The sequence below is a fragment of the Rhinoderma darwinii genome, chromosome 13, assembly GCF_050947455.1.
Source record: "Rhinoderma darwinii isolate aRhiDar2 chromosome 13, aRhiDar2.hap1, whole genome shotgun sequence".
Classification (NCBI taxonomy): Eukaryota; Metazoa; Chordata; class Amphibia; order Anura; family Rhinodermatidae; genus Rhinoderma; species Rhinoderma darwinii.
In genome coordinates, this window is record NC_134699.1 from 18,317,038 (window position 1) to 18,344,015 (window position 26,978).

The 26,978-nt window shown below is 43.7% G+C and overlaps 1 protein-coding gene across 2 annotated transcripts in view; it reads right to left on the reverse strand.

The window, feature by feature from the left end:
* SPOP (speckle type BTB/POZ protein) overlaps positions 1–25,794 on the reverse strand; it is a 36,369-nt gene extending 10,575 nt beyond the window's left edge. Inside the window, exons 1-9 of one of the 2 annotated variants that reach the window (XM_075846897.1) lie at positions 25,642–25,794; positions 24,422–24,504; positions 23,291–23,421; positions 23,073–23,194; positions 22,142–22,293; positions 21,924–22,051; positions 20,602–20,779; positions 4,017–4,072; positions 741–863 (exon numbers count right to left, since the gene is read on the reverse strand). In XM_075846897.1, coding sequence (XP_075703012.1) covers positions 741–863; positions 4,017–4,072; positions 20,602–20,779; positions 21,924–22,051; positions 22,142–22,293; positions 23,073–23,194; positions 23,291–23,368 — 837 coding nt within the window. In that variant the 5' untranslated portion in view covers positions 23,369–23,421; positions 24,422–24,504; positions 25,642–25,794. Of the gene's footprint in view, positions 1–740; positions 864–4,016; positions 4,073–20,601; positions 20,780–21,923; positions 22,052–22,141; positions 22,294–23,072; positions 23,195–23,290; positions 23,422–24,421; positions 24,505–25,129; positions 25,443–25,641 lie in introns of those variants that run through there. The other variant, XM_075846896.1, reaches the window with a different exon arrangement.
* Positions 25,795–26,978: the final 1,184 nt, after the last annotated feature.

Genomic DNA, 26,978 nt, shown 5'->3' on the forward strand with positions numbered 1-26,978 from the left:
CATGACCCCTTTAAGGATTGTCTATTGTTCTCCTATTCTTAACCTCACCGCCACCCACTGCTGCTCTGCCCCTCATCTATACGGCAAAGAAGTTCAAGTAGACTAAATAACTTACCAGACCCTTATATATGACAGTCGGCATGCCCCCTCATGAACAATGTGAACCAGGGCATGCCTCCCCCAGCTGAGCCATCCACAGTTCCATTCCCCCATGAGAGGTGTCATCAAGGGTGTCTCTTCCCATGAGCATTGCCATCCTTGGTGCTCTCATCCCCTTTAGCAGTGCCATCATGGGTAACCACCTTATATCCCAGACGACACCCTGATTTTGAGCAATGCCATCACGGTTGACTTCTCATGAGCACTACCAGCCTGGGTGGCATGAACAGCACCATCAAGGGTACTGTCCACGAACAGCGCCATCCATGGTGCCGACCATGAACGGCACCATCCAGGGTGACCCCAATAACAGTGTATACTTAAACATCCCCCCCCCCCCCCTCCATATCCTTCCTCTGCGCAGTGTCTCTACAAGATGGTCAACACTTTGCAGTGATGACGTCACTACTAATTACTAATGTCATTCTTGGGGTGGATCTGGCGGGGGTCTTGATGCCGGAGATCTCCTTTAACAATACACTTTGTATTGTTTCATTCCTCGTCTTTGGTCCCTGTATAGCCTCTTAGTCCTGATAATTATTCTTCATTAATAAGTCTGCTAGTGCGGGCGATAATCATACCTTGTCTGCAGCAGCCAGAAGATCATCAGCCATCTTGTCGAGGTTGGACGCCTTCCCGGTGTATATAAAACACATCATTTCCTTGAAGACATCTGGCTCCACATCTTTAATCTCCACACGATTCTAGGTGTGAAAAACACATGGTAAATATTCCAAATCGTATTCATGTAGAATCATCCCTCACGTCCAAGTGGATAGAAAAAATACTGTATATCAAAATAATAGACCGAAACCGCAAAATCGACAGTACTTGGCCGGCATGATTTACATGGAGCAGGCAGTGCATAGCTGTCAGGCTGGCCAGATATATAGGATAACTGCCGGCTTATATTATCACTGCTGAAACCCCATTAAAGGGGCGCTAAACCTAATACAGCAATAAAATGTACCAGTATTTATATAAACGTTGCTGCACTTAGTAGAACAAATGGCTGATAACAGAGACCAATAGCCCTATAATTCATAGCACAGAAAGTAAAAAAACAAATACCAAGAAACCCAGGCCTCAGCGTTGGGGAGGAAGAGCCATCTTATTCTAAATATAATATCCAGTGGCACCTAGATGGGACTTTCACTTTAAAAAAAAAAAAAAAAAAAGGGGGTTATTCAGTTTAGTGGGCCCCTTGGTCCTACTGATCAGTTGTTCTATGTAGATGAAGCAGTAAAACAATACATGGTGCCCATCAAAATCAATGGGTGTCCATATATTGCAATGTGCCGCATCCTCCGGAGCAAGAAGCATTCTTTGCCTATTAGTGGAGGCTCCGAGGGGATCCCCTCTCAACGACATCTATATGCCCTAACATGGGTAGCATTTCAAAATATATATTCTTACTAGACAGCCCCTTTAACCTATGGGACTAATGCTATTTCTGGAGTCCTCCATCCTAAAAAAATAAAACAAAAAGGTTTTGCCTAAGGTCACAAATGATGGTGCGTTTGCACGGAGATCTATGGGGTTATTTACCTCAGTGGTGAAAACTGGTACTGCAAGCTAGCATAAACTTTTTTTTTTTTTTTTTTTTTTTTTTTTAAAAAGGCTGACCATTTAGGCCCCCCCTTTCACACTTAGCCCTACGTTTAACGTGTACGTCGGAAAAGCTCCATAGCCCGACGGAGGCCAAAAGAGTGTAATTTTGGCCTCTGTTGTGATGGTAGACAGCAGTATACTTATCTTATGAGGCGTAGTAGACCACGCATTTCCATCCCGCCAGATCCCAACAAATGAAAAAACTTATACTGCATGGTGTGGAGGCCTTTGAGTAACGGATGCCCCAGTATTTCATCTGCCACAGGCCTCCATTAACCCCTTAATGACCAGCCTATTTTGGACCTTAATGACCAAGCTATTTTTTACGTTTTTCAATCGTCGCATTCCAAGAGCTATAACCTTCTTATTTTTGCGTCGACATAGCTCTATAAGGTCTTGTTTTTTGCGGGACAAGTTGTATTTTTTAATAGCACCATTTTTAGGTACATATTATTTATTGATTAACTTTTATTAACTTTTTTTTGGGGGGGGGAATAGAAAAAAAATCTGACATTTCGCCACTCTTTTTTGCGTCCTAAATCTACGCCGTTTACCGTTTGGTATAAATAACACAATAACTTTATTCAGCGGGTTGTTACGATTGCAACGATACGAAATTTGTATAGTTTTTGTATGTTTTACTACTTTTACACAGTAAAAACGCTTTTTTTTCAAAATTCTTTGTTTTTGTGTCTCCATATTTGAAGAGCCGTAACGTTTTTATTTTTTCGCCGATGCGGTTGTATGAGGGCTTTTTTTTTGCAGGACGACTTGTAGTTTTTATTGGTACCATTTTGGAGTAGATGCGACTTTTTGATCACTTTTTATCACATTTTTTTAAAGTCAGGATTCACAGAAAACAGCAATTTTTCCATAGTTTATTAATTTTTTTACGGCGTTCACCGTGCGGGTTAAATAATGTAATAGATTTATAGTCGGGGTCGTTACGGACGCGGCGATACCAAATATGTGTAACTTTTTAACTTTATTTTGTTTTTTTAATAGTAAAGCATTTTGTAAGGGGAAAAGCTGGGTTTTTCATTTTTTTTCACATTTTTTTTTAATTAACTTTATTAAACTTTTTTTTCACTTTTTTACTAGTCCCATTAGGGGACTATAATATGCGATTCTGCGATCGCATTTATAATACACTGCAATACTTTTTTATTGCAGTGTATTACTGCCTGTCCGTTTAACACGGACAGGCATCTGCTAGGTCATGCCTGCGGCATGATCTAGCAGGCATTCGCTCCAGGCAGACCTGGGGGCCTTCATTGGACCCCCGGCTGCAATTAGAGACACAGACACTCGGCGATCATATCGCCGGGTGTCGGTGGGAGAGAGAGGGAGCTCCTTCCCTCTCTCCAAAACCACTCAGATGTGGTGCTCGCTATTGAGCACCACATCTGAGGGGTTAAACGGGTGAGATCGATACTGATATCGATCTCACACGGCAGAGCAGGGACGCTCCCAGCCCTCAGCTGCCTCTGGCAGCTGAGAGCAGGGAGATCTGACAGCTCCCTGCTCTGTTTACTTATTCCGATGCCGCGACGTAAAAAGTCTATGGCATCGGAATAAGGCCCGTTAGTGACCGACGTAGAAACACGATGGGCCGGTCACTAACGGGTTAAACGTATGCGTTGTCAAGCTCTAGTAATGTAACTGTCCATATATAAACAGTTATGGCTGCTGCTTCCCGCTTCTGAACTGCAGCCCTATCCCCTTTAAGACCTTCTCAGTCGGAGTCCTGGGCTGCTTTTTGAAGTCATGTCCAGTTACGTCACTGGGGCTACCTCAAGGAAACTCCAGTGACGTAGTTTCCCCCGGGCAGACATAGCAGCCTTATTAAAAAGAATCACGTAAAAAAATAAATATAAAACATAACATTTTCACTGCTCTTTCCGCTTTAAAATGACCCCCCATATAAAACTTCAGGCAGACTTTTATGTGGACTTTATAGATAGCAATGAGAACACAGCCTATAACTTCAGGGAAGAATGGGAAGAACTAAAAAGACTAGTTTATAGGAACACAGCCTATAACTTCAGCGAATGGTAACAACTAACAATTCCACTGGACAAGTCTATAGGAACACAGCCTGTAACTTCAGGGAAGAATGGTAACAATTCCACTGGACTAGTTTATAGGAACACAGCCTATAACTTCAGCGAATGGTAACAACTAACAATTCCACTGGACTAGTTTATAGGAATGTGAATGACAGATCTTAAATGACAATACTGTACCTTCTTACTCTCCTCCATCTCATGCTCAAACATAGCGCTGAACACCGGAGACCGGGCTACAAGAGAAAAGAAAAAAAAAAAAGTATACAAAATGATCTTCAGCTCATCATCATCCATTACACATTGAATGCACTGACTAAGCTAATTAACATAGGTGCAGTTCTACTTGGCCAAGCATGTCTGTGTATATCTATATTAAGAAAACAGAAGGCTGATGCTTCGCCCGAAGCCAAATTGATGATTCTTATTAGTTGCCCGTGTGAAGCCAGACTGAGGATTTTCAGTGGCTGCGATCCAAGGCAGCTGAATTATTGGTTCCCTCGTTTGGAAGCGGCAGCCATAATCAGATCGCTGGCTACCGTCTCTTTCATACACACCCACACCAGAATTACGCCGCTTTTTACGAGTTTGCTTTCTGCATCATATAAATAAAAAGTTTAAGGAGTGAATATCATGATCCCTTGTAGATTTAAAAGACCAAGGCCTCAAAAAAATAAAAAATATCACCATAAAATCTATGGTCGGCAAAATGTAACATCCTTTCTACTACAAGTGGTCACCAATATGTAATGTTGGGAGTAGGGAAGTATTCTAAAATATATCAAAAACATCTGAAGGGTTAAAATAAAAATTTTTAAAAAAATCACCGACGGGAAGGGGGGGGGGGGGGGGAGGGTTCACCCCAAGTAATCCAGCCTGAATTCATGGGGAAGCATCTTCTTTCCTAGAGAACATTGATTTACCCAGCATCACTGGAACACTATGTATTCACCGATTGGCTGCGGTGACTGTTGCTAAGCAATGTATTCTGAAGTATAGAGAGTGACTACAGGAGTGGAGGCCATAGATAGTCACCGACTGGCTGTGGTGCCTGTTGCTAAGCAATGGGTTCTGCCGTATAGAAAGTGACAACACCAATCTCTACAGGAGTGCGGAGACCTTATGTAGTCACCGACTAGTTGCAGTGCCTGTTGCTAAGCAATGTAAAGAGTAAGAAAATCAACCTGGACAGGAGCACGGAGAGCCTGTGTGGTCACCAACTGGCCATGGTGCCTGTTGCTAAGCAACGGCTTCCGCAGTGTAGGAGCGTGACAACAGCAGTTCTCAAAGGAGCACTAAGACCATAAGTAGTCACCCACTTGCTGCAATACATGTTGCTAAGCAATATAAAACAACACAGGGCTAGGATTAGCCAATAGTACACATAAAAAGTGCCTGTTAGAGGGCATAACGGTGGCGGCACACAAAACAGGTTCAAAGAAAACCAAGGAAAGAAATCTTGTGTCATGCTCCGCCCCCTTAGGCCCTGCAACCACCACAACACAGTAGAACAATTGGTCATTCATTTAAGATGTGGCTGTTGGCGGAAAAAGGTAGAATTCATTTTACCCTCGTGGATCTCACCTATGTAGCAGACTAAATAATGTGCGTGTAATAAAGGTCATGACCTAGACAAGGTTATAATAAGTCACCGTTTAAATGGCTGGACAATAAATTATTAATGTGGACATCACTTTCATTATACACGGAGATCCCTCTGGTCATAGAAGTATTTTTAGTGTTAATTTATTCTGGGCTCTTTACAAGAAACTTTTATACAATCTGCCCCATAGTCCAGAATAACTGATAATCCGGAATAACTGATAATCCGGTACCTATTAAGTTCTATTGATCTATTAAAGGAATATATTTCTATACATGGTCTGGTTTCCCAGCAACATTTCTAGTTCTGATCCTATTTGTCAAGCATAGATGTCCACCAAAGTCTCAGGAAACGTGGCTGCAGGACGGAAGGAGGTCGCTCGTCCCCATACATTACTGATCATAGCTCCTTGTGTAATGAGCGCCGATTAACGAGCTGCCTTGTTGATCGGCGCTTGTTTTCACGCCTCACATCGGGTTAGAATTTATTTGTAATCCCCATAAAATCACAATTCTAGAGCATATTTTCTTAAAACTCTATGTTGTACCGTTCCTCTGCTATTCCTCATACAAATTGATGTATAAATTGACAACTGGGTTTTACCAGTTGGGGGCGTGTCTGACACAGAGTCTGACACTGTCCAATCAGTGTTCACATTCTCAGACTGTGTAGAGACACGCCCTTTTAACAAGTGGAACGGTAACACCCAGTCGTCAATTTATTCATACATTTCTAGGAGGAATAGCAGAGGAACAGCACATCGCAGAGTTCTAAGAAAAAGAAGGGGTGCTTCAGAATTGTGCTTTTATGGGGAATACAAGTATTTACTAAACCAGACATGTCAGGAGAGGTGAGAGGTCTTCTTTAGGCATTGCCAAGTTCAACCAATCATAATTGGCCGTCCACACACACATAGCAACGCCAAATTATTCATATGCAAACATTTCGTTTCATCACCAAAACCACACGGCCATAGAGCGGCCTCATACCCGGACCCCCTGGGGTTGTAGTGAACCGAACATAGTCCGAGATAGAAATTAGGTTCAGTATAACCATATAAGGTCAAGTATTGCAGCCGCGTTACGGACGTCCGCAACCGTCCATATAGTTCACTTCCCCTTTAAAATTATTTTCTAGTAGATTTTCAAAAATCCTATTCCACCACTAGATCTGTATGACGACAATTATAACAGCTGGTCATTCAGGAGCCTGGGAAAGCTGGGTGACAACCTCCTGCTGGACAGCGGAGCACTCACGAGAGCTCATGAAACTTGACAAGAAGGCTTTTAAGGTAGATCGCTGAACTCCGAGCGGCCGCCTCTTTACCTGTGAATCATTGCACTTTCCGAGGATCGGCAGCGGCTACAACCTCCACATTATTAGCATAAAAACGGAACACTCTTGTATCGCGCCTGTTTTTGTCACGGGGTATTAAGTCAAGGTTGGGAGTATTTGTAGTCCTTAAGGCGTACGTTCGCTATGACATTGAACTCGCAGTTGAGATCAATACTACAATGGCGTTCGCAATGTAAGGCGTTTCAGGGTCGTCACATGCAGCAGTGAATAGAACACGGTTACGGCCGACATCAGAAACCGGCTCAGCGCCTACGATGACTCATTAGTAAACTGTGTGATACCACGAACCGGGATTAAAAAACAGGTCGGGAATTTTCTTAGAGCAAAAGTAACCCGACAGCTTGTAATAAAGCGAATACAGAACTGCTGCCTGCTCGTAGTCTTAAAGGTACAGGCACATGGAGGATTTACAATGAATCTCTAGTATGGAGCCAATTTGGAGAATATTTATACAGAAATAGAGATTAGAATTTTTGCGTTCAAATAACTAAAGTAGATAAATCCGCCTAGAAAAGAACGCCTACAAGACAATTTTAACGTTAAACCCTTAAAACGGGCTAGACTAGCCAATATATTCCTAAAGATACAGGTAGGTAAGGACTAGATAAGGGTACCAATGATGAGTCATGATCCACCTAAGTTTCAAATATTGTAGCATTCCCCCAAATATATATTTTTAGCTAGATAACACCTGTCCCTACCTGGACTAAATAGCAGAGCGTGCATTCACACTATATACAGATCGGATACCTAGCAGAGCGTGCATTCACACTATATACAGATCGGATACCTAGCAGAGCGTGCATTCACACTATATACAGATCGGATACCTAGCAGAGCGTGCATTCACACTATATACAGATCGGATACCTAGCAGAGCGTGCATTCACACTATATACAGATCGGATACCTAGTAGAGCGTGCATTCACACTATATACAGATCGGATACCTAGCAGAGCGTGCATTCACACTATATACAGATCGGATACCTAGCAGAGCGTGCATTCACACTATATACAGATCGGATACCTAGCAGAGCGTGCATTCACACTATATACAGATCGGATACCTAGCAGAGCGTGCATTCACACTATATACAGATCGGATACCTAGCAGAGCGTGCATTCACACTATATACAGATCGGATACCTAGCAGAGCGTGCATTCACACTATATACAGATCGGATACCTAGCAGAGCGTGCATTCACACTATATAACGATCGGATACCTAGCAGAGCGTGCATTCACACTATATAAAGATCGGATACCTAGCAGAGCGTGCATTCACACTATATACAGATCGGATACCTAGAAGAGCGTGCATTCCCACTATATACAGATCGGATACCTAGCAGAGCGTGCATTCCCACTATATACAGATCGGATACCTAGCAGAGCGTGCATTCCCACTATATACAGATCGGATACCTAGCAGAGCGTGCATTCCCACTATATACAGATCGGATACCTAGCAGAGCGTGCATTCCCACTATATACAGATCGGATACCTAGCAGAGCGTGCATTCCCACTATATACAGATCGGATACCTAGCAGAGCGTGCATTCACACTATATACAGATCGGATACCTAGCAGAGCATGCATTCACACTATATACAGATCGGATACCTAGCAGAGCGTGCATTCACACTATATACAGATCGGATACCTAGCAGAGCGTGCATTCACACTATATACAGATCGGATACCTAGCAGAGCGTGCATTCACACTATATACAGATCGGATACCTAGCAGAGCGTGCATTCACACTATATACAGATCGGATACCTAGCAGAGCGTGCATTCACACTATATACAGATCGGATACCTAGCAGAGCGTGCATTCACACTATATACAGATCGGATACCTAGCAGAGCGTGCATTCACACTATATACAGATCGGATACCTAGCAGAGCGTGCATTCACACTATATAACGATCGGATACCTAGCAGAGCGTGCATTCACACTATATACAGATCGGATAACTAGCAGAGCGTGCATTCACACTATATACAGATCGGATACCTAGAAGAGCGTGCATTCCCACTATATACAGATCGGATACCTAGCAGAGCGTGCATTCCCACTATATACAGATCGGATACCTAGCAGAGCGTGCATCCACACTATATACAGATCGGATACCTAGCAGAGCGTGCATTCACACTATATACAGATCGGATACCTAGCAGAGCGTGCATTCACACTATATACAGATCGGATACCTAGCAGAGCGTGCATTCCCACTATATACAGATCGGATACCTAGCAGAGCGTGCATTCACACTATATACAGATCGGATACCTAGAAGAGCGTGCATTCCCACTATATACAGATCGGATACCTAGCAGAGCGTGCATTCACACTATATACAGATCGGATACCTAGTAGAGCGTGCATTCACACTATATACAGATCGGATACCTAGCAGAGCGTGCATCCACACTATATACAGATCGGATACCTAGCAGAGCGTGCATCCACACTATATACAGATCGGATACCTAGCAGAGCGTGCATTCACTATATACAGATCGGATACCTAGCAGAGCGTGCATTCACACTATATAAAGATCGGATACCTAGCAGAGCGTGCATTCACACTATATAAAGATCGGATACCTAGCAGAGCATGCATTCACACTATATAAAGATCGGATACCTAGCAGAGCGTACATTCACACTATATACAGATCGGATACCTAGCAGAGCGTACATTCACACTATATACAGATCGGATACCTAGCAGAGCGTGCATTCACACTATATAAAGATCGGATACCTAGCAGAGCGTGCATTCACACTATATACAGATCGGATACCTAGCAGAGCGTGCATCCACACTATATACAGATCGGATACCTAGCAGAGCGTGCATTCACACTATATACAGATCGGATACCTAGCAGAGCGTGCATCCACACTATATACAGATCGGATACCTAGCAGAGCGTGCATTCACACTATATAAAGATCGGATACCTAGCAGAGCATGCATTCACACTATATAAAGATCGGATACCTAGCAGAGCATGCATTCACACTATATAAAGATCGGATACCTAGCAGAGCATGCATTCACACTATATAAAGATCGGATACCTAGCAGAGCATGCATTCACACTATATAAAGATCGGATACGTAGGGATAGTGTGCATTCACACTATATACAGATCGGATACCTAGCAGAGCGTGCATTCACACTATATAAAGATCGGATACCTAGCAGAGCATGCATTCACACTATATAAAGATCGGATACCTAGCAGAGCGTGCATTCACACTATATAAAGATCGGATACCTAGCAGAGCGTGCATTCACACTATATACAGATCAGATACCTAGCAGAGCGTGCATTCACACTATATACAGATCGGATACCTAGCAGAGCGTGCATTCACACTATATACAGATCGGATACCTAGCAGAGCGTGCATTCACACTATATACAGATCGGATACCTAGCAGAGCGTGCATTCACACTATATACAGATCGGATACCTAGCAGAGCGTGCATCCACACTATATACAGATCGGATACCTAGCAGAGCGTGCATTCACACTATATACAGATCGGATACCTAGCAGAGCGTGCATTCACACTATATAAAGATCGGATACCTAGCAGAGCGTGCATTCACACTATATACAGATCGGATACCTAGCAGAGCGTGCATTCACACTATATACAGATCGGATACCTAGCAGAGCGTGCATTCACACTATATACAGATCGGATACCTAGCAGAGCGTGCATTCACACTATATACAGATCGGATACCTAGCAGAGCGTGCATTCACACTATATACAGATCGGATACCTAGCAGAGCGTGCATTCACACTATATAACGATCGGATACCTAGCAGAGCGTGCATTCACACTATATACAGATCGGATACCTAGCAGAGCGTGCATTCACACTCAAAGATTGGATACGTAGGGATAGTGTGCATTCACGCTTATAGATAACAGCGCAGCACCTATAGCAGTAGTGTGAATTCACACTGAACAATTTTAAACCCCTAATGCGTTTCTGCGTCCTTAGTTTTTATAGGACGTTTCTTCAGGGGTGTACAGCGAGACAGGGCAGATTAGCGCATCGATTTCCCGCTCAATATTATTAGGCCGCCCTGTGCCTGCTAGAACTTTACTCTAACAGCACGGTTCTGGTATCTGACCGCAGCGCACGCGACGGAACGCGTGCCCATCCAGAGGCTGGACGATTACCTCAAACCCCCAATCAGAGGGTGCCAAGTCATCAGACGCTCCGCCCTCTCAGGAGCTCATCCAGATCTATCCTCCCTGGGCATATTCAACGACGCCTAGGGTCACGTTACCATGGGAACCTCCGAGCGGCTGCAAACCTAAATAGAGGCGTACTATATAAAAGGGAAACAATGTATACGAACATCGGCGAGCGGTCATATAGGAATAAAGCATTAAACATTAGACAGATACACAGAACGAGCCACCATACAGTAGATCAGGAGCCGTCGGCGAACATATGGAAATCCCTATCAATAAGCCATAGGACAAAGTATTATAAACGGGACAAGACTGGTCCCACCATATAAACACAAGTCCCTCATAAAAAACATGTAGACGAGAGGTTTTCATTCGAGCCCCCAGGTTTAGCCGCCTGTAGCCGAAATATCCATCGTGAATCCCGCTGAAGAATACGTTTATCCCAGTCACCACCTCTGGGATGAGGACGCAAACTCTCAATGCCTAGAAATCTCAAAATGATCAGTGTTCCCCTGATGTCGCTCCCAAATGTGGCGTGAGATCGTGGGAATCAGCTCGTTTTTCAGTATCATTAATGTGGTCCCTAATTAGTCTGCGAAACGCGCAAATGGTTTTACCTACATATTGGATACCCCAGCTGCACGCCATCAGATAGATCACACCTTGGGTCTTAGGGTATGTTCAGACAGCTTATTTTGGGACGTTTTTTGGGCCGTAAATGGCCGAAAAATCGGAATCAGAGCGCTTCCAAACATCTGCCCATTGATTGCAATGGGAAAAACGGCCGCGAAAAAGAAGTGCAGGCCACTTCTTGGGACGTTTTTGGAGACTGTTTTCATTGACTATGGAAAAAAGCTCCAAAAAGGGCCACGAAAAACGCAGCGAAAATCGCAAGTGGCTTGAAAAACGTCTGAAAATCAGGAGCTGTTTTCCCTTGAAAACAGCTCTGTATTTTCAGACGTTTTTGAGTTTGTGTGTGAACATAGCCTTACGGTTGATGAAATCAGAATTTTTGTAAGAACACCCTGATGTGGTACTCACACTGATTTACTTATTGAGATCGACCTACAGGCACCACAGATGTATGTACCCATTGGGGACTTAGACAGCCATGTTGAATGAGTAACTGGTTTCATGTGGCTCTGGACCAGTCTTTCCTTTAAGTTACGTCCTCAAGTCTCCCCACATCCGGGTCAGCTTTTACAATACCCCAAAATGTCTGAATGACTTCTCTCACTTGTGTGTGTTGTGATTCATAGGTCCTTATGATTCTAAGGTCGGTCCCCCTCATTCCTATCCACTGATAGGGAATGTTGGTGCATTTTTGAGTACCCAATCTGGGTATCCCCTTCGACCAAACCTCGTTTTGAAGTCCGAGGCCGCAGTCTGATAGACTTGTACAATTTCTACGGGCTCACAAATAATGACCCTTTGGAATTCCTTTCTTCAGGGGTTTTGGGCGCCAGCTATCCCACCTCAGTAAGGTATTAGTGGCTGTCGGTGTTCTATGAATTTGTGGATTGACCCTTCCTGACACGGACTCGCTTATTAGCAGATCTAAGAATGTAATCTTGTCCGCGTGTATTTCTGAGGTAAAAAATAAAACCAAGGTCATTGACCTTCAATATCTGTACAAATTCATTGAATTTAGCTTGTGAACCATTCCACGGTATTAAAATATCGTCAATTTTAAAAAGTCTTATGGTCCTTTTATACGGTCCGATGACCGGGTAAACGAGTGTCCATACGAACGCTCGTTCCCAATCATTAGCCTGTGTAAACAAGGCAGAGTTTAATCGATGAACGAGCACCAAATCGACAAGCTGTATTGACGATTGGCGCTTGTTGAAAAGGTGGTAAAGGCAGATATAATATCTGCCCATTGCAACTAGTCCCAAAGCATTTTAAAGGGCTTGTTCATTATTAGAAAAGCTTGACAGCTTTCTTCCAGAAACAGCGCCACACCTGTGCTCAGGTTGTGTCTGGTATTGCAGCTCAGCTCCATTGAAGTGAATACCACACAGTAGAGATCTGTGCGTGGTGTGACATAGCTGCTGCCAGTACATGGAAGACAGAGATCAATAATCATCCTACTAAAAAATTGATATATAGTGAAATTCCTTTAATCTGCATCCGATAATCCAGCACAGAACTGCATTCTGAGCAGAGAGAACCATTAGGGTCAGTTCACAGTTTTCTGGTGCCGATTTTGACCCAGAAAAAAATCTGCGGCGCTTGTTCTGAGCATTTTTTTGCCCGCAGCTTTTCAATTGAATTCAACTGCAAAAAAACGCAGAAAAAAAAAAAGCCTCCAGAAATGCTGCGAATTAAAAATCTGCTTTCATTTTCCAAAGGACCTCTGACAAATGAAAGGTGGAATCTGATTGGTTGCTTTGGACATCTACTCCACTTTTCCTTTGCTACTATTAAGAATATTGGGGAAAATTTATCAAAACTGGTGCAGACTTTGCAGATTTTGTCTTGAAGATTCTCTCCCCTTCTATCATCATCTGATAATCTAGAATGTCCGAATATAATTGATGCTGGATTAGAGGAAATTCAACGTCATTATTGCCATTCAGCATCCGATTGATAGGTGTACCTGTACCTATGACATATGTTACCCTGCCCACATGCCATCTTGAAGTCTACCACCTTCAGTTTTACCTCAGACATTTATGGCCTATGCACAAAATATGCTATAAACATTGGATAGGTGGGGGGGGGGGGGGTTACCTCTGGGACCCCGCTCTAGGGAGAATGGGGGTCCCCGACTTCCGTCCGACCAGGTGAAGAGTCACGGACTGAGAGGAGTTACTTTCAGACAAGCACGTGCATGGCCACCTCTCCATTCATTCTGGGGATGGATGTAGTCATGTCGCCTAGCAGAAGATGGGTCATGGGACCCTGTAATCCAGATATGTGGGGCCCACACCTATCAAACATTTATAGCATATCCTATAAGATTGGAATGATGGTTGACATAAGATATGGGAGGACTATCAAAACTGGTGCAAAGGAAATGTGGAGTAGTGGGCCCATAGCAACCAATCAGACTCCTCCATTCATTTTTCAAAGGTCCTTTGCAAAATGAAAGGTGGAATTTGATTGGTTGCTCTGGGCAACTGCTCCACTTTTGCCTTGCATTAGTCTTGATCAATCTCCCTTAGGCACCATGTACACGACCGTACCCGTAATTACGGGCCCGGCCGGCCACGGACAGCCATCTGCAATTACAGGCCATGCTCCCATTATAAAGTATGGGTGCACATTCCGTAAAATAAAAAAATTAGGACGTCCTATTTTTTGGGGGAAAGTTTCTCCGACACGACACCTTCCCGTAGGTATACGGGAAGGTGTCAGTCGCCATAGTGATGAATGGGTCGGTAATTAAGGACCGCAACAGCGGTCCATAATCACGGACCGCAATAACGGCCCGTAATTACGGGCGATGTTATGGTCGTGTGCATGGGGCCCCAGGCCCCATGCACACGACTGTATATTTCATACGTAATTACGGACCCATTAATTTCTATCGGACACCTTTCAGTATTTTTACGGATGGGTGTCAGTTCTGAAAAAATTTAAAAAAAACCTGTCCTGGGCTTGTCTGTAATTACGTCACAGACTCTCCCATAGAAGCCTATGGGTGCTCCGCAAATACGGACGGCTACGGATGTGCATCTGTAAATCGTACGTATTTATGGAAGCGTTGATGTGCAGCATGTTGGTGATATCATTTGCAGCCTCTCGTTTTTTACGGATCTGTATATACGGATGCACTACGGACCATATTTACAGATAAATGAAAATACGCATGGGGCCTAGCACTGTATATAGGAGGATACTACATCTACCTTCTCCAGAATGAAGACAATAGGCCTCTAACGCTGAGGATATGTCTTATGTAATCTGCTATTCCCACACATTTCGTGACAGTTCTCTCCATAAAATCACTAAAGCACCAGCTGCAAACTGCTGGCGAATTCAATGAAACTGATATTTTTAAGGCATAAAGCGCCGATACTCAGGTGCAATATTATCCAGATTCCAGGAACAACACTAAATAGGATTTTTCGGACTTCGACTTCGTTCACATCTGCGCTAGGGTCCCGTTCCGTCTGAGCTTTCCGTCGAAACGGGACCCTGACTGACACCGATTTCAATGGTGACGGATCCAGTGCCAATCGTTTCCGTTTGTCTCCGATGTGCAGGGGTTCCGTAGTTTTGACGGAATCAATAGCGCAGTCGACTACGCTTTTCATGCCGTCAAAACAACGGAACCCTTGAACAACTGAGACAAACGGAAACGATTGGCACTGGATCCGTCACCATTGAAATCGGTGTCAGTCAGGGTCCCGTTTCGACGGAAAGCTCTGACGGAATGGGTAAATAAGCGTCCATACGAACGCTCGTTCCCAATCATTAGCCTGTGTGAACAAGGCAAAGTTCATCCGATGAACGAGCGCCAATCGACAAGCTGTACTGATGATTGGCGCTTGTTGAAAAGGTGGTAAAACGCAGATATAAGATCTACCCGCATAAAACCACCTTTAGTAAGAGACAGAGTACTGAGAGGATTGTCTGCAGACATATTAGGGGTACAAAGTAAATCATGTGCCTAGAGGAAGACCAGAATCATTCAAGCAAATACCCGTTTTAAGGGGGTTGTCTAGGACTAGAAAAAAAATGGTCTGTTCTTTGTTTACCCCCAGAAAGAGCACCAGTTTTCCATTGGATGTGTCTGATATTGCAGTTCAGTCCCCTGACATGTCTGTTTTAGTAAATAATTGAATTCCCCATAAAAGAACAATTCTGGAGCATATTATTATAGAACTCTGCATTGTGCCGTTCCTCTGTTATTCCTCCTAGAAATGTATGAATAAATGGAGAGCTGGGTGTTATAAGTTCACTACACAGACATTGTCCAATCAGTGCTGATAGAGTGAGACTGTAGGGACACACCTCTTTCACAAGGGGGAACGGTAACACCCAGTTGCCAATTTATTCATACATTTCTAGGAGGAATAACAAGAGGAATGGAACAAGAGTTTTAAGAAAATGTTCCAGAATTGTTATTTTATATGGGGAATACAAGAATTCACTAAAACAGGACATGTCAGGAAAGTTGACAGGTCCTCTAACTTAAAATGGGATGAGCTGCAATACCAGACACAGCCCATGGACCCTTGAGTGGCGCTCTTTCTAGAAAAAAAATCTCAGACAATCCCTTTTAGCAACTATTCTTTTTCTTTAACGCAGAAGGTTTGACACAGGTGGTGAAACCAAATTGCCAACACTTTCTTTGCATCGTTATTCCCCCTGGATTGAAACCCAAGAGAAAAACTGAGAAAACACAAACATTCACAAAATTAAAATCTCCTCCTATTACAATAGGTGTAAACTGGTAACTAAGCAAACACCAAGGTCTTCTATATGAGACGTGAAAGGCAAATCTACTCTGTTATACAGGGATAGGGGAGTGAGGGTGTATCACCACATAACTAGGTATATTTGTCATTCAGGGGACTAGGAAAGCTGGGTGACAACCCCCAGAGGGACTGGTCATGGCCGCCATATTGGTTGCCACTCAGTTTTCAGAAACCAGATCTGGATGATAGGTCCATACTAAAACATCTGAACACACAGACTTCATTTAAGACGGACACGACAAGGAAACCCAGAAATGTTCCCGTCGCGCTTCCTGTAATGAACATTCACCCTCTCGGGTCTCCCCGTTGACAATCTCAGTTCTACATAAAAGCCCCTTAAGTTAAAAAAAACAAAACATTCCTATCGGAGTTATTAGTGATAGAAGTTAGAAGAGCTTGTGTGTCCCCATGACAACACTGAAAGTATTAAAAAAAAACATGGCTATTTTATTCCAAAAACAGCGCCACACCTGTCCACAGGTTGTTTGTGGTATTGCAGCTAATCCCCATTCATTTCAATATAGCTGACCTGCAATACCAGATACAACCCAAACAGCCTTGTTTTTCTAATCCTAGACAACCCCTTCAATCCCTGGTTGCCCAGTCTCATCATAGGGTCAAAATCTCCATCCACGTCCTATTCAAGTCAGCTAGAGCGTGTGGATATTAATGTACATAGAGATTTCAATCCATAGAATGTCCCTATGACAAGACTGAATGGCCAAAGCATAGGCAAGCAGTGTTATCAAAGGGACATTACAATTCCAAGTTAAAAAAAACAATGACCTTCACCTGGAAGGGTAAATCAATTCGTGGGTTGATCGTGATATGGAAATCACGGAGTTGCACTCGATCATCACCATCTGCGTGGAGTTTGTTTATTGCTCCCTCGGGCTCTGACACTTCCACCCTGTTTGAAAAATGCTTGTAGGTCAGACGGCTTCCCTTGGAACCGGCCCCAGTCTGTTTGTGTGGGAGGTCGGTAGTAAACGCACATATCCTCTTTACCTAAGCCGTTCCATTACCCATAAAGGTTTGTCACCCAGCTTTCCGAGGACTCTGAATGGCATACATCTGCCTAGTTCTAGAATGTAACTCCGTATAACACTGCAGATCTATGCATTGGTCTGCCATAAATGGTTGTCACTTTGTCAGATTTAATTTTTATTCCCCCTCCTGTATAAAATCCGCACCAGACGTCTAATGAATCACCTGCAATAAACAATGGCCGACATTCGGATATTTGGATTGTATAGAACAAAGTGAAGGATCTGAAGCCTCGCTGCCGCTTCTATCAGTTCATCTAACACTTATTTCTCTTTACAATCATGGAATAATTTAACACTGCGTGGATTTAAGTAAGGAAATCGGACGCCAGCCAATCAGACACCAGGAACTGAGTTGGGGGGGTTGGGGATACGGGACTTTGTGAAACTTTTCCCAAGAGACCAGCGAGACTCTGTATTCAGAACACTCTCCTTTCTGCCGAGGATCTGGGTTATACAGACTGTACTAGAAACCTGAACACAGGACTTAAAGGGACATGCCCCATCCAATGGTATAGGTCCCTGGGGGGGGGGGGGGGGTTCCTGCTGCAGGGACCGCCCTGTAACCTGGCTAAATGCTAATTTGCATTGCAATAAAAGTGACGTTTGGGATAGCACCCACTAAGATCAATTGGGACCCCTCCCTATAACCTTCACGTGATTTACAGGACATCTACCCTATAACAGGTCTAGGAGGCGATAGCCGGAAGGGGCAGTGTTTATATACAATAAGATTCCTTAACCCCTTAATGACCAGCCTATTTTAAACCTTAATGACCAAGGTATTTTATACTGTTTTCCATCGTCGCATTCCAAGATCTATAACTTTTTTTTTTGCGCCGACATAGCTGTATACGGACTTGCTTTTTGCAGGACAAGTTGTATTTTTTAATAGCACCGTTTTGCGGTACATATTGTTTATTGATTAACTTTTATTAACTTTTTTTTTGGGGGGGGGGGAGGAAATAGAAAAAAAACCTGAAATTTCGCCACTCTTTCGCGTCTTAAATCTACGCCGTTTACCGTGTGGTATAATTAACACAATAACTTTATTCAGCGGGTTGTTACGATTGCAACGATACCAAATTTGTATAGATTTTGTATGTTTTACTACTTTTACACAGTAAAAACGCTTTTTTTTTCAAAATTTGTTTTTATGTCTCCATATTTGAAGAGCCGTAACATTTTTCGCCGATGCGGTTGTATGAGGGCTTTTTTTGGGGGGATGACCTGTAGTTTTTATCGGTACCATTTTGGAGTATATACGACTTTTTGACAACTTTTTAATCACATTTTTTTTTACGTCAGGATTCACAGAAAACAGCAATTTTTCCATTGTTTTTTTACGGCATTCACCGTGCGGGTTAAATAATGTAATAGATGTATAGTCGGGGTCGTTACGGATGCGGCGATACCAAATATGTGTAACTTTTTTGCTTTATTTTGTTTTTTTAATAGTAAAGCATTTTGTAAGGGGAAAAAGTGGGTGTTTCATTTTTTTTTTTTTTTACTAGTCCCACTAGAGGACTATAATATGCGATTCTCCGATCGCTATTATAATACACTGCAATACTTTTGTATTGCAGTGTATTACTGCCTGTCCGTTTAAAACGGACAGGCATCTGCTAGGCCATACCTTTGGCATATCCTAGCAAGCATTCACTACAGGCAGACCTGGGGGCTTTTATTAGGCCCCCCGGCTGCCATCGGAGACACAGACACTCGGCGATCTTATCTCTAGCAGCTGAGAGCAGACACTGTTTATTTATTCTGATGCAGCGCCGTGAAAAGGCTTATGCATCGGAATAAAGCCCATTAGTGGCCGCCGTGAAAAGGCGCATTTCCGGTCACTAATGGGTTAAATCTGGAATCAAAGGGTCCTGATAGATGCCGGATTTCCGAAACGTTTATAAAACTTGCTTGTAAGAATAGAGATCCTTCAGTAAAACCAAATCATAAAGTCTGCGGATCTCACCAGGGGTTTTTATTCAAAGAAATTCCCTATTTGTTTCTCTCTGATTCGTCTTCTGCAATCTCAAATGATGTGGCCGTTCTGTGCTGGGAATAACTGCCAGATTATCGGACGCCAAATGAAAGGAATTTGGCTGGACGTGCAGGGTCTGTACGAGCGGCTATAAGGACTGGGCTCAGTGCATACTTTTCAGTAATCTGCTCCGTCCCCTGTTCAGCAATACTTCCAGATCAGTACTCGGGGAATAAATGTGGACAGTGTTACCACTTTCATGGTCGTATGACCCAATAGGCCCCCCACTATGAGTAAGATAAACTATGCAAAACAGGAAGGCAGCAAAGTCTAAATTTGACCATAAACATGCGAGTTGTCAGCTGGCAGCCCCTTCTAAACTCTTATTAACTTGTCTGTTCGGGAATGGAACGTTACTCCTATGGAGAGAGGAGATAAGCAGCTGGTGGATACAGCTGATGACGCTTATCTGGGAGAAGCTAAGTTGGCTGTCTATGGGCAATCTTTAGAGACATAAGACTGTCGGGAGATCATCTCATGGCTATGACCAGCTTAAAAGGAAAAATTCAGTGCAAACGATCCTCTAATACATTGCTCAGCAACCTTTGGCACTCCAGCGGTTGTCAAACTACATTTCCCAGCATGCCTTGACAGACTTTGGCAGGAATAATAAAGCCTTTGGCGGTTAGGGAATGCTGGGAATTGTAGTTTCACAATAAGGTTGCTGACTCCTGCTCTAATAGGTCATAGATACATGGGAGATCAAAAGTCTATGATCTCGGACCATCACCGATTTCCAAAATGAGACTACACAGTGCATTTACCCTTTTAGGGCTTCTTATGGGTTTCTATTAGGGTCTATTCACACTATGTTTGCAGTTACATTCAGCGTATGCATGCTTTTGGCACTCATTGGGTCAGTATACCATACAGAGACATCTAGTAGAAAAACGCAAACCGCACGGTATACTTTTTTTTTTTTTTTTAAATGGGAGCCAATGGTCAAAGTATGTCACTGTATGCCTGTACAATGGAATACGCAGAGGTTTACGTCAGGAAATCCCTTTGTGGCGTTTGCATTGGACTGACCTGCGAGGATGGCTTTGTGCGCCTGAAATTCCTGACCGGCCACACACAGGCAGCAGTCCGTAAAGCGAGAGTTCTCCCATAATCCTCCGAGCTCATCAGCTAGGCGACATTCTGGTACTTTCACCATGTTCATGGTGTTCTGACCGGAAATGTTTACAGAATCCTGTACGACGCTGACCTACGGAGAAAGTACACAGGTTAGATCACCAACTGATCACATCCGGAAGCTATAGAGGAGCCGATAACTATGTAAAGCGCTTGTCCACTGTATAATGCAAACGTTACCTAGCTTCCGAATATACGTTCAAAATTTCTGCTTGCTGTCAGTGAATGTAATCCTTCTGGTTACATCCAGAAACTGAAAACTGTTCAGAGATCATATTTCCCACAGCTGAGGGTTAAATACAATTCTATCCAGTCTAGGCAATCATCTGTGAGATAACACTGTGGACTTCATGTTAACATGTTTTACCTTCACTGATACTGATGTCGCAAACTATCAGGACAGCGGAGAGATTTGTACTGCCGATAGCTCACAAAAGGATTGTCTAGACTGGATCCAATTGGAGCAAACCTTCAACGGTGAGAAGTATTAGGCCTGTACAGATTTTTAGCTTTTGGTGGATGTTTGCAAGGATGTTCCTATTCACTGACAGCAAGTAGAGATCTTGAAAATGAGAAGGGGTTGAATAAAGTAAAGTATATTAGAAAGTTGAGGAACTTAATTTTACAATAATGAAACTTTATTTACATAAAACTGAACAACGACTGGACAATCCCTTTTTTTGTTAAAAGGGTCCCTTAATAGGGAACTAAACTTTTAAAAACCGTTTGACATGTCGTAGAGACCTATCAGAAGTTTTGATTGCTAAAACGAAGCGGCAGAAGTGCTCAGGTGTGCGCTGTCCCGCATAGTTTATGATCAGCCTCCTCGTAAAGCCTATGGAGCGGTGTACGGACACAGACTTTTCTATTGAGCCCATACACCGCTACGATTAGAAACGAAGCGGCACAGCGCTCACCCGAGTGCTTCTGCGGCTTCGTTTTAGCGATCGGAGGCGGTCTCAGTGCTCGGACCCCACCGAATAAAACTTCTGACATGTCAAACGTTTTTTAAAAGTTCAGTAACCATTTAACAATGAGCCGATCATAGGTATTCCCGATGTCGAGACCCCCAACTAGCTGTAATCCTCGGAGGACCCCAATGTATAATTCCCCTGCAGTGCCACCTTAGGGAAGATGAAGTATTGCACTTTATAAGCTCACACTATAAAAACCCTACAATAAAGTTCGTACCCCTTTAACTAAAAGCAATTCCATACCTCACAAAATAGAGTCAGCTTGTCATCCGGGAGCAAACCATTGGCTTCGTCAAGCAGGAAATCCCTACGAATGAACTTCTTAAAACCCCAATCCTTCCCTTGAACGAAGCGGTACGCCCGCTGACTCTCTGCAAGAGAACACGAGACAACATGAGGACATCGAGGCCGGGAGCAAACGACAGATAAAAGAGAGAGAGAGGAAGAAATAGAGCGCATACCCATCGCCTTGGTCTCTTCTCCCTTGGCATTGAGGATGGAAAATTTAAATTTGGCGCGCACCTCGCTCTTTGGGCAACTCACGAGCAGCAGGTAGAGGGACAAATAGTCCTTACTCTCTTCATCCAAACCTTTAGGGTTAACTCGTAGGCACCTGCAGATACAGGGGGGAGCAAGACATGAGATCATCCTTATAAAAAAGGAATTTACTTCTTAATGCTAGAAAGAAAGGATAAAAAACAAAAACTTCTACATTTCATGACAAGTGGCGCCTCCTTCTGCTGATCGAGGGGGCACGCGGGTTGGCGTAGTCTTATGATAGATCTGTGCTAATTCCCAGAAGACTACGTTAAGGCCTATGTTGTAATGTGAACCTATACTAATGTAGGGATCGGCACAAACTTCCGTTTGGTAATACAATGAAACTTTTTTAACACGGCATTTGACAATCCAGAAAGTCTGATAATCCGGCACAGGACTGCAATGTCATGTCATGTGGATCTTAACAAGGCCAGGAACAATATACTGTAGCAGCAGACTTCGTGGTTGGGTTTTCTTCCGCCCGGTTCTTTACCCTTACAAGTGACAGTCCAATAATCCAGAATATCTGATAATCTGGCACCGATCGTGTCCCAATGAAAGTGTTGGCTTTACACTATGATGCGGCTTTGGGAATTTAAACGGTCTTTCCCGTATCTTATCTATATTCTATTATTGGTATTGGTAGGAAACCCCCTTTAAGGCAGCCTGTACTCTGTAAACCGCAGGCGGTCGTAAAACAGCCTGTGCTCACTGAAGGGCTGGCACAGAATCCACAACTTGACGTCCATGTGATCAGAAAGCTCCTCCTACCCCGATGGTGGCGAATCAGATACGAATGAGGGAATTGCTATTTATGCACGTCTCCCATATACGGTCGTGATTGCCGCTTACCATTTCAGTTTATCGTTGGCTCCTGATGAGAACGTGGAGCTTTTTATCACCTCGCCCATTTCCTCACGGCAGAAGCTGAAATTATTGATCGTCCACATGTATGAAAACTTCACGACTTTTATCTGTGGTGAGAAATACAAGAGAGGTCTCTGGATTGTGACTTTCCGCTGCACCCGTAAGTCTGTGACGCTTTACCTTTAGTAGAAAAAAAATCTCACCTGAGTATAACACCAGCTTTCAGCCACAGGACCACTAGACATCTCAGCCGGGGGAGGGGGACTTGGAACTCGCGACATCGCCAGCTTGGAAGCGTTTGTAGAGCGGAGGAAGGAGCCCAAAGGGCCTTCTCCTGATGACAAATAATATATAACCTTTAGACTCCATTATATATAAATCTGTGTTGCATTCATCGTTAATACAGCGCTCATAGAAATCTACGGGCCCATACTGTACCTCCTATATGCCCCCAATATCCTACGGAATCCGTACTAGAATGTTCTATCGCGTGCCACATTATTAAGAATATGGCGGAGCGCCTACAGCTCCATAATACAGACCCACAGGGACTCCGTGTGCGGCCGTACAGGGACCCGGTCAGGACATTTTACGAACCTAAACCACCACCACTGCCTTATACTGTAAGAGATTAGGTATCGAAACGTGTCCCTACATCCATTTTTTTTGTTGAAAACAGCACGGACCGCAGGCAAATTACTGGTAAAGAGTCACGGAGGTGGTCCCGCTCACCTGAAAAGTCACGCTGGCTGGGATGTGTCACTACAAGCCAGCTGCGGTGGCATCCAGCGCAGTGAAGGGAAGTGTCCTGGCCCCGTGCATGCGCCAGAGCTGGCTTGTAATAACTTATCCCGGCCAGTGTGACTCTGCAGGTGAGCGGGACCGCCTCCATGACTCTTTACCAGTAATTTGCATGGAGTCCGTGCAGTGTTCAATAAAGAATGGACATAGGGACGTGTTTAGAAACATAATCCCCTACAGTACAAGGCAGTGGTGGCGGTTCAGGGGGCATAAAATGTCCTGACCGTTTTCCTTTAAAGCTTACCCCTTAGGTATAAAGACCCCTGACATGTCATAGAGTTCTTATCGGTGGCTGATGATGGGGTCGCGATGCTCTGCAGGTCAGCTTCTCTAGGGAGAGGAGAAGACAGCAGTCAGGAACCAAGTGGGGTCTCAGCGCCTGGAGACCCCACATTAGACCTTCTGAGTTGCCGATTGCTCGAGGTAAATTCCCGAATTTAGCAATTACACATCGGCAGGGAACACGTTTTGGGGCTCGTCCTATAGGATGTCAGTCTCTTGTGATTCACGTGTTTAACCCCTTTACTACTCACCTTTCAATACTGTAGAAATCTCAGAGCAGCCACCGTATAAGCAGTTGTCCCACCGACGACTAAATTCCAACTTGCGATCCCAACTACGGCAAGAAACAGAGACGTTATCGAGATGTATTATAGACGCGCCGGTTATGCAGCTGATCGCTCGCTCACTATACAACCTATCCATTCATTATCAGCGTGGCCATGAAGGCAAAAAGTGACATCATTACCGGCGACCGCAAAACATCTGCCCATGTGGCTGTACAGATGGAGCAAATGAGCAGAATGTGGTGCAACACGTCACATAAAAGCTTTGATCTAAATTCTGGGAGTTACGATAAAGAACGGAAACATCTATTAATACAGAGTGAAGCGATATAAAAGACGCCAGTGCCAAAGTGCGACTAGAAAAACGTTACAGAAATCAGAATAATAATAAAAAAGGAAAAATAAGAAGCAACGGAAAGTAACATTTGGGGACAGATAACGCTGCGTCCGCTGTATTTTTACGCTTCTTTCGGGCGCTGCTATGAAGATATACGTGGCGCCACTTACGGCTGATCACCTATAATTGTCAACATGCCACGATCTCTAAATTTACACGCCAGCAGCCAATCTCTATGGCGCTATTCGCCATCGCCCATCCAAACATCAGTTACTCTGGGAATATAATGTGAAACAATGTAACTAGATACAGACAAAACACAACACAACACACTATACCTCTGATCTGACAGTATTATTACAGAATACTGATCACCCCACAAGCACAGGAAGTGTTCATTCCAAGTATTAATCAGCTGTCAGTTCCTGGTTCGCAGCCCCTCCCCCTCAGGTTCCCAGGGGCCCCTCTTCGAGCTGCGCGGTACCAATACTCGGGTAATCGACAGCACCCCCTAGTGACCACTGCTAAAGGTCCCCTAGAACCTCAACAAGCAGGGTAGCTCATAATGTGGCAGCATATGGGGAGCAAGGAATGCTCACTATCTGGCAAGAGAGAAACCCTGCAGAGCTCCACAACGCATGCGTAAGCTGATAGGCGGTAAAGCGCTTGCGCAGATGATTATCGCCGTTTCCTCCATATGGGGGACTAGTAGACGCTACGCAGGCGCAGTACAAGCTTAGGAGGAGGGGAAAGCGCGCCTGCGCAGTACACGCGATGAAAGGGCATGCGTAACGCTATAGGAAGGGATAAACGGCACATGCGCAATACAAGCTCGTCAAGAGACACCTACCGGTTGCCAAGTTAGTGGATCGAAATTCCGGGTTTTGTCAAAATTAACGCGAGCGTCCACAATAGGAGGCGCTTCCTTACCGCGGAAACAAACATTTTCCGCACAGCCAGTATTGGACGCCACACATAATAGAACGTACGTAGATCGCTGGTGACGTCATCGCGCACTCTAGTCGAGCCCCCAATGAGAAGTGCGCATGCGCTGTAACTTTCCCCAGTTTTTCCTGAAACTACCACTTCCAGTAGTCACTGATGACCTCGTCCACGTGTTGCAAATATTTGATCATAGTTAGTGAGACCCAACTGGAGAACTGATGATTTATAAGGGGAAGTAGCAGTCATTAGAAGGTAGCTACACAATAATGGAGTATAAAAAAACAATTCGTTTTAACCCTTTAAGTGCAAGTCACTAATACGTCACCTAAAATAAATATGGGAAATTAATAAAAACATAGAAATGTATAGAATTATCGATTATTATGAAAAGGAGCTTGAAGTTCTATGAGATCAAATAGTAAGGAATTGCATTATTGGTGATTTTGTAATATATTGTTATTAACCGTTGCAGCAAGAGATATAGAGAATGTCCGCTACCTTGGAAGTTCCCTGCTTCTTATTTCGTCCGCTATAACCGACCATCTGCATATTGTTGATAGGCTCAATGGGCATTTATTTGGCATCTCTATTCCGGTTGGCTGCCCAATCGCTCATAATGCAATTACTTAATATTTTATCTGAAAGAATTCACTTACGGCGGTGTGGGGCATATTACTCACTGCGGTGCGTCTTGCTAGACATTTTTCTATTCCTTATGCCAATTTTTGGTTGGCTTAGCTTTCATGTGGTGCAATATGGCGCAGTGTATGCCACGCCCACTTTCCCATTAAGCCCCACCCCTTTTTGGAAACTTTTTTTTTTTTTTTTACAAGTGTCTAGTGAGGCGCACGCAAATTGATCCCTTTGTATGCAGGAATTGTCCCCAGCCCCATTGCCGGAATACAGTCACCATTTGCGGCAGTTGGATTCACTATGGATAGAATCCACGGCAAATTGTATTTTCTTGCTGGCACAGGGGTTAGTTTGGGGTAATAGGGTAATAGTATATTACATTAATACTGTATATGAAATTCCCTAATATTCAGACAAAGGTGACCCTTCCCTTTCTTTGATATGTTGTTGTGTGAAGGCTGGGAAGACACAGGGGTTGTCTCTCCTGCACATGAAAAAGTTGGATACCAAATGTCCATAAAAATAAATTAACAAAATTAAACATGATCAAGAAAATCAAAATAATAACGACCAAGGAAACAGATGTATAATGGATACATGATGGAAATG